The following is a 13,103-nucleotide window of genomic DNA, read 5'->3' on the forward strand; positions in this document are numbered from 1 at the left end:
CTTTCGCACGGGTGAGGTAAATCGAAATAGTTTGCAGTTCCTTGATACTTGCGATCATCTGGAATGGAATACAGCTTACCAAATTTCTTGACATTATAAATGTCCTTCCTTTCTTGAATTTTAAGGTCTAACGGTGTAAACCCTGTTAGAGCTTGAGCAGAGATGAGTGAAATGGTTCTGTATCCTCTACAAGATCTTATGGCAAATTGTCTTTGTAAACTGTCAAGTTTTTTCTTATTGCATTTCTTTTTGACCGCTTCACCCCATAAGCTGGCCGCATATGTAACAAGAGGTTCAATTGCACCATAATATATTTGCTGCATTACCGCAGGAGAGCACCCCCATGTTGGTTTTGCCGCTCTCACAAGCATTCCAGAAAGATTGGCAGCCTTCTTGCAGACGTTATCCACATGTAGTGACCAGTTGAGATGCTTGTCTACAGTTACACCTAATACCTTAATAGAGTCAGCAAGAGCTAGCTTTACACCGTTCATTAATAAATTAGGAAGAGTTTCTTTTCTTTTGGTTACTAACATCGCTTTTGTTTTTTCCTCTGAGAAGTTAAGTTTAACCTTTTTTCCCCAATCAGCTATTGTCGAAAGGGCACAGTTTGTTCTTTCTTTGGCTTCAGACATAAATTGACCTCTGACTGCCAGAAAAACATCATCAGCAAACGCTTGTATGTCAATTCCATTTCCAAAATCTATTTGTAAAAGATCATCCAAAATTATATTCCAAAAGCTTGGACCACAAACTGAACCTTGAATACATCCTTGTGAAGTCTTTTTGTGTTTAGTTATATCTGCGTGTGTTATTTTGACCTCTCTGTTTTCAAGATAGTCAATAACTAGTTCCAAAATATTTTTAGGGCAGTTTTTTCGACGTAGTTGACATATTAAGAATGGCCACCAAGCACGATCAAAGGCTCCACGGATGTCCAATGAGACAGCTATGACAATTTGGTGGCTTTTTATTCCTTCATTTATAGAGCTGATGACTGCATTTAAGGCGTCTTCAGTAGACTTCTGGGGTGTGAAGCCATATTGTTTCTCAATCATAAGTTTCTCCAAAACCTTTCCAAAAACTGGAATGAGCCCAATAGGTCTATATGATTTAACATCGTTTTTCTCGACTTTGCCAGGTTTTGGTATAGCAATAACATTAGAGCACTTCCAACAGATAGGAAAGCAATGAAGTCGTAAACACTAATATGTTTGCACACTTTACGAAATACTTAAAATGTCTGTAAAACTCATGGTCAAGATTAAAAATATTTGGTTGTATGTAAAACGCGATGTTTTTTTTAAAGATCTATTAAGTAGTATACATAAAGTAAGCATTATGTAAAGCTACTTTATTTCATTTTACTAACCAATTTCTAATAATATAAAAAGCTCATTATTATAATTTTTTACAAAACAACCTAATCAAAAAAGCGTATAATTTTTGGTCAGTGCGTTTGCCAACTATGCAAGAGGTTTCAGGTTAAATTCATGACTTACAGAAAATAAAATATTAATTTGAAAATGTGTATTTACACTAGAATATTTCATAGTTCCTGGACTCGCACTAGAAGCGAAAGACTGATCATCTTATTTTAACGTTAAAAAAAATCTATCAAAGTACGCTGCAATTGGTGTACCAATGTAATTTCAAATCATTTTTAAAAAGTACAACAGACATCATAATAATTTCTTTATCTGCAGTTTTTTGCCTGCTATTAGATGCTTTAACAAACTTTTTTTTCGTAAATTAGGACGCACGTTATTTATTTGGGTCTTTTTTAAACTATTTATTCATTCGAAATATGGGTTAGTTTTTATTTTTTTCTCCTCATGTAATAAACTAGGAATCCTCGTCGTGCTCAAATCAAAATTGTGCGAAAATTGCTGCTCTAATGCTATAATCCAGAGAGAAAATACGAAAGTACGTGTTAATGAAGAAAAGTCAGAGCGTGATTTACCCTAAGCCCTCTAAAATTCTGACACTCAAAACATGCTCAACGCGAATAGTCATTATTTAATCGCTAGCCGTGTTTTGACATGAGCTCGACATTTAATTCGAAACCAAAATAAATAAAAAGTTAAATGCCTGATTGTGTCGTGAAAGTGTGCTAAAACGGTTCAGATAAAAGAAAAAAGACTTTTCATTGATAAGTAGGTAGCGAGGTACTTGTTTATGATTGAATTCCAAAACAAAGATTCATTTTCAAAAAAAGAAATCTTTTGGCAAATTTCAAACTCTGCGCTACGTACCAATAGTGGTACATTTTGTGTAAGAATCCGTTTATCCAAAATGTGTCAAACGTCAGTTAAAATTATTAAATCATTACCATAAATCCATTAAACATAAGTTCATATGTAGAAATTAAGAAATTGTAAGGAAATTAATCAATTCAGTATCCATTAAATTAATTAATGTTTTAACCGTTTAAATAAAAACGTTTTAATATTCGAAAAAACCAATATTCTGCTAATTTTCGAAATATGCATTTTAGTCGAATGCAACCCTGGAAGTTCGATGAAAATTAGGACAGTAAGTGATAAATAATCTTAAAATGTATCGATTTAAATATTGTAGAAGTTTATGTTTATTATAGAATTGAATAAAATATTTTTAAAATAATCATCCACTTGCCAAACACACGAGGATGACTTTTTTTTGGCAAGTCCAACCAGAATTGTTTTTTCTTTTCTTTAAAGTGCGTCTATTTTCAAGGGTAAAAAATCCATTTTGTTTACCAGATTGGCTGTAAGTGTAAAGCGTTTTATTGTTTTTAAATTCTAGGTATTTTTTTTTTTTTTGTTGAACATTTTTAATCCTTTCTATGTTTGTTATGAATTGTGAGCTACATACGACGGATGCAAACTCCAAGTTACTGCGTACAAAAGTGTTGTATGAAGTTTTCTATATTCTGCTTTTCATACAGAAAACTTAGTTTTACTTTGGTGATAAAATTGAAGATAAATGTTAACGGTAATCGAAGCCCGTGATATGAAATTAATATATTTGTTTTTTTTTTTGTATTGTTTAATAAAATGTATGCTTCCGCTTTCTATTATCCTGTATTTCAATTAAACACAAACCTTTTGGTCACATGTAGCATGGTTTTTCTTTTTTTAAATGTAATATATCCACCATTGTTATAAATAAATCAATAAATGAATTGAATCTTAAATACAAGACCACAAGGCAAACAAGTTTTGACATAGTTGAATTGGAAGTATTTATTTTCTTATTTTGAAATAAAAAAATGCCCACACTACCACTTCTGTTTCAACCAACTTGACTTAATTTTTCAGTTATCATCAGAATACTTATAATTAATTTAAATCACCATTTAGTAATTGTGAGATTTTTGATTTTCAATCAAGTCTTGTATCCTGGTAAAAAATTAATGGGGTTTTAAAAATATTATTCTAGTTTTGTACACATGTGTTATATTTAGTTGAAATTCTTGTAAAATCATTTGCATGCGTATGTATTATATTTATTTATTTACTTAGCGTAAACCATAACATTTAAAAATAAATAAATCATCATAACTCCATTTCCGCACTTAATGGTGCATAGGGAACTGTATTGGTAAACCAATGGCTGTGTATCTAGATCATTTTTCATATGTTTATTTTTCAAAATGAAGGTAAGATGATAGGTCTTACACTTCAGGTACCAGTCCAGGTGCTATGAAATATTCTACTGTAAAAACATATTTTTCAATATATATTTCATATCAACCCTGTCGAAAATTGAACTGAGACCTCTTGCATGGTAGGCAAACGCACTGACCACTTCAACTCGAGGCCGACAAATCAAAAAGTTTGCTTTATTTTAGGTATATATTTTAACTTCTTTTATCGCAGATGTTTATTTTTAACTTAGAGTAATAATACGCCACTGGCTAATAAAGTCGCCCATCTGGACGAAAACCATTATTTGATTATTAACCACGAAGTAAGTCACAGTTTACAGCAATACACCGGGCCGTGGGTAATTAGGTCAAGAATAGTGAGCGCAAACTTAAATCGTCCGTCACACGTTTGTTGTGAAACTGAAAATTAAACAAAAAAATTGAAACGCTTTTTTCTATACGATTTGATTATAGGACTTCTCTAGTGAATTATATTACTCTGAGTTTTTTCATAAGTAGGAGATACGTTCCTTTTACGTAATAGAATATAGTTACTGTGCAAATAAACAAAACTTAATAAATAAATAAAATAGTAGTATTTAAAAAAAAATCATGTAAGTATTCATTTTTTCACAGGCGTCCCTGGAGGGGGGGCACCATGGCAAAAATGTCCTTTGAGGGCGGAACATGCGGTATTGTTGCATCCGCCCTTTTGTTGCTGTGGCTCCCTCCCGCACTGCTTGCTCCACCTACCCCACCAGTACCCGGTAAGTCATATAACATATTCTTCTTTTGTGTTAGTAAAAATATTATTTTCGTCCTTCTTATATATAAATATTATATTTCAATGAAATTAAAAGGGAAAAATTGAAGTTTTTTGTAAGCAAAACTATAACCAAGTTTTTTTTTTGAAAAACCAAGTTTATTTTTTTTTAAAAACTTTTTTCTTTTTGAAAATTATTATTTATATTAAACATTCCGTGTGAAAAAAATCACTCGAATTACTGTGTGATAACTTGAGGTTACCTCAGGTTAACCTTAGGTAAGTCAATGATCGCCCGATAGTCACTGTCTCTTTTTATTTAATTAAAACTATTTTCGTGTTTTGCTTGGTGATCTAATTAAATTATATTCTCTCAAATGAATGGCATATTAACGTGTCTCGGGGTATTCGATATTTTGTAATTTTCAAAGATCCTGATGGATAAATATTTAATTTTAAAATATCTAATATACCTAAAAATGTGATTTATTTTTTTTCTTACTAGTTTAAATTTACTTGAAGATTACAAAAAAAATCGTAGTAATATTCATGGTAGTAGTTGAGATATTGATTAATTTAGTGCAATTTGCAGCAGCTCTGTGAATAATGCTCTAAATGCCTTAAACACCTATGCAAAGAAACTGCTTTACTCGTAAAAGTTTGCATTTTATCTAATGAAATTTGCCTAAATCAAGTTATCGGTTTTCTCTTGAGCCTTTACAGGGGTACTGCAGACTTTATGAACACTTTGCTTGAACGAACCTTTCTGAAACATCAAGATTTAGGTATGATGTAACACTCACGCTCATACACATTCTATAAATATCATTCTTTATATCACAAAAGAAGCCGCATCCTCAGGGACTACTATTTAAACCTGGGAATGTAAGAACCCTCGCTCCTTACGTAATAGCTTTATATTTAAATGACCAGGTCTTGGAGGAGGAGATTTAGCAAAATACATAAGAGCACTCGACCTTCACTCCTTGGTTCGGCCCTTTAATGAACTAGAATAAAAGAGCAAGAATTCAATAGATCATCATCACAATAGATCTTCACATGTCACAGAGACGTTAAAAACTTATTTAGCACTGACCGCCATAATTAAAAATATAATGGTTCTATAATTACTCAAACAATATTGAAATCTATTTTACCGGCGCGGCGGCAGCGTTACAAATTACACTTAATTAAATAATATCTTGGCAAATACTGTGAATATTAGTAAGATTTTTTTGAATTCATTAAGTTAACCTTAACACATAATAATACAATTGTATCACATTTTTAAGATATTAAATAATTTTAAATTATTTTGTCCGTGAGGATCCTCGAAAATGACAAAATATCAAGTACTCTGAGAGAAATATAAAAAACTTTTTTTAATATTTTTATTAAATTGAAAACCTATTGTACGTTATTTTATTTAATATTCCCAAGGAGTTTTTGTTAAAAACTCATTAAGAGACAAGCAGATAACAATATTTATTTACAGACGTTTTTATATTTTAAACTTTAACATTATTAACAAAAGCAGAATAAAAATTATGATACACTACAAATTAAAAGGGTATGAAAAATATTTAAAAATAATAAAATAAACATAATACAAGGTATGGAAATAAAATCAAAATGATGTTATACATTATACAATCTGGGAAAGAAAAATTAAATAATACAAAAAGTTAAAAATTACATGTATGTGTATATATATAAAACTAATACGAGAGTGCAAATGTTAAAAATTACAAGAAAAAAAAAAGGTTTTTTTAAATTAACAAAATATGTGCACTCAATACAGATTAAAAAAATAACGAAAGCGTATTTAAATTACATATACATAATACAAGCTAAAAAAGTATAAAAAAATACAAAAAATATTTCAATAGTTTTAAAAATGACATATACAAGCAAAAACGTTAAAATATTAAAAGTTATTGAGAGAAAAAAACGTTATCTAATAAGATCACTAAGCATGACACAAATGTAACTATAATAAGTTGAAAAGTTTTGCGTATCATCGGGTGATCATTTCCTAACCTCAGGTTTAATATCCAATTCCCACAAAAACAGTTCATTGCATCGGCTACGCCCCTAATACGTCAAGATTTGGTTAAATTTTGAACTTTGTTTGTTACCGTTTAAATTTAAATAGAAAATCGTCATGAATCTTGACGTCACAATTGTCAAGGCCAAACATGTCGCATTTTTGTAAAAACATAATATTATTTTAAAATTATGTATGAATACATTTTTCCACAATATGCATATCGATTTTGATAATACAAGTAATTTTTCATTATCCATTTAACACTTTTTTATTGATAATCGTAATGGTGATATTTCTCGATTAAGTTGTTAGATAAAACAGAAAAATCATTATCGTGTAACCAAATAACTAAATGTTACCAATAAAAAAAATATTGCGTTTACTGACCTTTAGATACTTATGAAAACCAAACTTGAAAACAACGTCTCTCTAAAAGAAAAAATGATTATAAGTTCCCTTACTCCCGGAATGCTGGCATCACCGATTATAAAACAGTTGGAAAGTTAAATGGCATTTCAGACGAATCTTAACGTATCGAAAAACCATTAAAGTTTACGTCAGATCCGCCGCACAACTTATGATTCTAGTTTCCAAAACTTATATCATTACAACCGATATATTATTACATAAAAATATTTCAATATACTGAAGCGCGTTGAAGAAAAATAACATTTAGAATACTTCAGTAATTTTCTTAATATTGAATTTTGAGATATGCAATGATAAATTCATCGAATAAACTTCATCTGAAAGAGTTATTTAAATTCACAACAAATATTATTCAGTGTGGTTTTGACTTTAATTTAATGAATAACTTCAATTTGTTATTTAGTTTTAGGATGAAAATAATTTTTTGTAAAACAATATTATTTAAATCGTCCCAATAAACTATGAACTAATTTTTAAATTTGTTTCGACAGAGAGCAAAAACATTTTTGAGAAGGAAATATGGAAGTCTAGGCATTAACAGGGCTTATGACCTGTCATTGGCTGGTTTAAGTGGCTATTTCACACACTGTGTAACATTTACCATTCTGTCTTTGTTTGAACATAAAAATGACTCCTTAGTAAGGAAATCCAGCCAATCTGCAAGCATTTGGACATACTCAAAACATTGTATTAACTAATTGTTTGTGATCAAAACAAGATAAAAGAGTTTAAAATAGTAAAAAAGTGAAAAAAATTATAAACGCAGTCAAATTAAAGTATAAATATATACATTGATTCTTCTTTTAATGCTTTTAGAAAGAAAAATGGTGGGTGCTCAAAAAATTTAATGAATAAATAAATTCAATACATTTTGGGTAGTGTAAATCCTGAACGAGTGTTTTCGACACAAAAGCTGCTCTCATGTTGAAATTCTGAATAAGAATATCGAGTGCAGACAAGTTCGCTTCGTTTTAAAGTAGTTGGCGCGTTTGCCTACAACTCTGAGGTCATGGGTTCAATTCCTGGCAACAGGGTTGTTTATCTGCAACATTTCATTCTTCCTGGATTGGAGCCAGAAGCGTAAGACTGATCTTCTTACCTTCATGTAACTGATGAAAGAAAAACGCGGTTCACCGATACAGTTCCCTGTGAACCACTGGGTGCAAAAAGGGGATTGATGATGATGATAAAACCGGGATGACTGCACCGCAATTAATAAGTAAAAATTATTTAAAAAATCAATACTGATAAACGTATGAAGAATAAAATAAGACACATGATATAAAATAGTATGGTAACATAAACGAACAATAGCATGCTTGACTTACGCACACAAGATTCTGGGTTTGATTCCTGGTGAGAACACAAAAATTAAAATTGATTTTACTCAATCCTGGACGGTCTGTGCGATAATTTACCCATTTTATTGGGCCTCCTGGCCTGTTGTGATGTAAAAAACAAAGCATGAAAAATATATATATATGTACAGGAAATAATAAAACAAGCGAAGTGATAACTTAAGAATGTAAGGTAATATAATATGAAAGCTTAACTAGCCTTTTAGAATTGTGTCTAATTTTGTATAGTCTAAAACTACGTAATTGTATAATTGTATATGTTTCTTGAGTAAAATAAAATAAAATAAAAATGATTAATTTTATTTTTTTATAAATATAAAGATAATTTGCATTAATTTCCAAATTATATTTATGGTGTTGTGGTGCAGCGTAGACTCAAATGAAATGTGTGATGTAGGATTATCCAACATGGGCCCAAAATAATCCACGTTTGGAAAGAAGATTCGGTAAATTGGACTCCGATATTGGATCGTACTATTTTTTAACATGTGTTTTTATTTAAATTGTTCTACAAAAATATGCTTTACACAAAGAGTAAGTAAGTACATCAAAATTTTACGTCATTACTATTAATTTAGTATTAGCTGAAAAAGTAATACTTTTGAAACATGTGAAGCCAAAATATCATTGAAATAAAAAGGGGTACCAGAAATACCCCAGCTAAAATGCCATAAATAAGACTTAAAATATCATTATGATTGTCATGGTAGTGTTTATTAAATTATTTCATAATCTTTTGAGTTTTCTGAGAAATTCATATATTTTCTCATTAAATACCGTTGCAAGAGTGCGTTCACGACAAATTGAACATCACTGATTTTAAATATCGATCGCGTCGGTGAGGTGGTGCAGTGGGGAGTTAGGAGGGTAAATGCATGTTAAATGTGAAACACGAAATTCGGATTTTTGTGGGTATAGCTAGAAAACTGCTCGGAAATAGCAAAAACACACATGCAAGCTGACCAACATATCAAAGATTATTAAACTGTTAAACAATTAAGTGTAATTTTGCTTTTTGCACGGGGAAAACATTGACGAATGTGAATTATTATTGAAAGGATTCGGCAAAAAAATATACAATTATATTTCATAGTTTTGATAAATTCTTAACATTATGGGCTAAGATAATGCGAAAAACTAAATCAATGCGATAATCAAAACAAAAAATATTGAAAAACTATTCTACCTGTGTAACCCTAGATACCCGTCTTGTTTCCGCAAGGGTTAAAATAAAAATTACACTTGAGAAAATTACCTAAGACAAACCGTTACTTCAGAGTGGTAAAGATAATTTTATGTAATATATTCTTTGTTTAGAGATAATTTTATTTGCAAAAGTCTTTACTCAGGTCTAGTTTACAAGGCAGACCTTGGTATACAACAAATCACCCCGCTATACGACATTTTAGAAGTGCTTTTTTCCTTTTAATTATTTAAATTGAACGAGTACCTATACTGGCGCAACTTTGCCTCTACAAATGCAAATCGTGTGCAAATTTCAAATGACTATTGACATTCTTATTTACTGTCATTGCTCTAGGGAGATTACGGGAAAATGTAGAGTAGGAAAAAAACCAAGAGAAGACTCATCGCTTATGGCCTGTCGGTTGATTTAAGCCACCACTTTAAACACTTAAACTTTAATTATTCTGCCCATGCTATATTATATTAAAAACATACAATTACACACGTATTCAAAATTGCTTTAAGTATCTTACAATGAGTATTTACCCCGTTCTAAGCCAGTCAAAAGTATTTAAAAAACAGTAATCGACATACATATGAAAAATAATAAAGGTTGTAGACACAGTAAAAATATTGTGAAAAACATGGTAAAATACAAAGTCAAAACTCATATTAATAAATAGAATTAAAAACAAAATTAAACACACATTTAAAAACCCAGTAAAATACGTAGTAAAATAAATACAAAGTAAAAAACAATCAAAGACATAAATTAATAAAAAGTATATGTGTTTAGCAAAAAACGCATTTAAAAAAACTTATCAAAATACCTAGTACAAAGAAAGAAAAACAAAACAAAAAACAAGATAAAAGATTTTATTTAAAAAATGTATTTAAAGAGTAAAAAAACATATAAAAAAAAATAATAAAAAGAGAGAAAAAGTTATGAAAATCTTTAAAAATTCAATCACTAACTACTTAAAGATCAATATTGTTACATTTCCTACATTTGTTGACGTTGTGGATGAAATCTAATCCAACCTACATAAAATAACGATGAAAACATACATGTGTTTAACAAAGGTCAGTCAAAAACTTAACATTCCTATTTTTTTCTACTTTTCTTTAATTTGGCGCTATTTCTCGAACCTTCTTCTACAATCTACTGCAGTAGTTACTTTCTGTGTCAACAGGTGGCAACGCTGCAGTCGCTTGCAAAATTGCTGACATCAATGTTCGTACAGATGATTGAATTCTTGAATTCAGATGATAAAACTTCTATTCTTCATTCATGAAAGACTAAAAAATGTGTTAAATGATGTAACAGCGGATGTCAACACTGTTAGATGGTCGGTTTATTGCTATAACGAAGCTTAAGGACAAACACCGTTGTGGACGAAAAGCGGAGTGGCAGGCCGTTAACTGCAGTGGCTTTACAGAACATTCAGCGAGTTGATGACATTATTCGCGGTGAGATAAATCATTCAGTTTACCCAACAAAAGGTATGGAGGACATTCTTCTTTTGGACAACGATGCAAGACTACTTATACCATTGAAAAGATTGTTCAGTGATATGGCAAATGACCTAGTCTGAGCCCTGACCTGGGGCCATCAGAATTTCATATGTTCGGAATGCTAAAAAAGTTCATCTTGGGATTCACTTTGCTGAGTATGCCGTGAAAACGTCTGTGCTTCAATGTTTTAGGAAGTAAAACTGTGATTTTTACCATGATGAAATACATGTCCTGGTTAAAAGATGGACCAAAACTATGAAAATTGACGAATATTATATTGAAAACGGACAAATTATCTGTTAGCAATGTCGTTTTTTTGACAAATAACAGTAGAAAAAAATAGGAGACATTAGTTTTTGACCAAATCTCATACATTTTGATGACGATTATACAAAGTTGCTTTTGTTTTTCAGATGAAACAGGTCACGATGGCGATTGGCAACAGCTGTGGTACAGCGGGTTTGAAGAATTCCAGCGCTTCGAGCCAGCACTGGATAATAATACTGTTACCAACGTTACAGTACAACTTGGTTCTACTGCTTTTCTGCATTGTCCTGTGAGGCATAAGACTGATAGAGGGGTAAGAACCTATTACTCATTATGTTCTTAATTTTTAAACTCGTTTTTTTTCCTTTGAAATGGTTATGTCAACCGACTATTTTAACACCGTGTACAATATACGAGTATGTTAGGAAGGTTATAAGTTTCAAAAAGTTATAATAATTTTTAACATTCACCTAACAAAATGTTTTTAGTCCCTTGTGTAAGCATACAATTACTTAAATAACTTTAATTTTTTCTATGATTTGTTTTTGAGTAATTTTTTTCTCAACTACTTTTATTTAAAAATCTTCAATTGAAAATCGGAGATAAGTCACCTTTAAGTACAGTTAGTGTTTGGTGCGTTCATCTACCATGCAAAATATTGGTTTTTAGATCACACAATACAACATTTGAATGTTCCTGGGCAGACACTAGAAGCGTGAAACTGATCATTTATATTTTCATATTACGAAAATGATTCAGATCAATTGCAATTCTTGTACTAATAAAGTGTTATATGCGCTACTGGGTTCAAAAAAAGAAATCAAATCGTTTGAGTATGAAAACCATCCAATTTTTTCAATATCATAATTTTAAAGTAAAATTTCAAAATTCATTCATATCCATTACTAGCAGAGTTTTCATAGTTATAATACCGTAAGTAAAAAGAGCTTAGTTTCAAAAGACATCGCTTTAACCTAAGAAAACGCAACCGTTTAAAAAGTGATAAAAATCCTTTATTATTCCATCTCTTTGTGCATATTTTCGTACTTCGTTTCGAAGCATGAAGTTGTATGAAAAAAATATCTTAACAATATTTTATCATATAAATTGCGTTAAAAGCTTCAAAATATTTTATTATTTCTGTCCACATAAAAAAACTTACACTGCTGCAAAAATTTATTTCCATATAAGTATTCAAGAAGCAACATAAGTTTTCCAAATGGAATAAAATAGCCCCAGATATGTTTTTCCTCTGGTTTTGTTTTGAGGAGAAAATCGATTCGAAGAATTTCGGAGGTAGGCAAGTTTTTCTCGCTGTTCTTCTGTCATATTTTAGCATTTTGCAATACATAAATATTATTTATGGAGCATCTATCGGCAAAACACAGCGCGTAAAAGTTTTGAATGGATTTTCGGTATTGTTTATGTCTCTCATTAAGTAGAACAATATGTATTGGGTTCTTTGTTGTTCGTTTTACGATCACATTTGTTTGACTAAAAAATACATCAACCATTTAGATTGTTATGATAATGGTGTTTTCAAATAAAATTCGTTTTAAAAGGAATGATAAAGATTTTAAACCTGAACATGTTATTATGGTTCACTTTATATTCTCAAACGTTATTGAGTAACGATAACAGTGGCGTATTACTTTACTCTTAAAACTCTTTGTTAAAAAAATTTTGGGCGCGGCGGGGCGCTGTAACATCGTCATACATCAAGCAAAATACGAAATACTCTAAAATTCAGACACTTGAAAACAAAAAATAAAAAGACGTACCTACTTTAACCTATTTTTTTTTCCATAACTTATAAAATAATTATATATTTTAGATCTGTTGACGATAAGCGGACTGTATAATGTAAAAACGAATATCATTCAATTTTGTACAAAGTTGGAGTAT

General features: G+C 30.5%; 1 protein-coding gene across 1 annotated transcript in view; it reads left to right on the forward strand.

The window, feature by feature from the left end:
* The window catches only part of LOC148276406 (limbic system-associated membrane protein-like), a 119,404-nt gene that overhangs the window by 52,023 nt on the left and 54,278 nt on the right, over positions 1 to 13,103 (forward strand). The window contains exons 2-3 of the mRNA XM_088234310.1: positions 4,268 to 4,398; positions 11,345 to 11,511. Of these exons, the coding sequence (XP_088090436.1) occupies positions 4,268 to 4,398; positions 11,345 to 11,511 (298 nt within the window). The remainder of the gene's footprint in view (positions 1 to 4,267; positions 4,399 to 11,344; positions 11,512 to 13,103) is intronic.

This window comes from Micrasema longulum, unplaced genomic scaffold (assembly GCF_059751315.1).
Source record: "Micrasema longulum isolate JH-2025_06_02 unplaced genomic scaffold, ASM5975131v1 h1tg001224l, whole genome shotgun sequence".
Lineage (NCBI taxonomy): Eukaryota > Metazoa > Arthropoda > Insecta > Trichoptera > Brachycentridae > Micrasema > Micrasema longulum.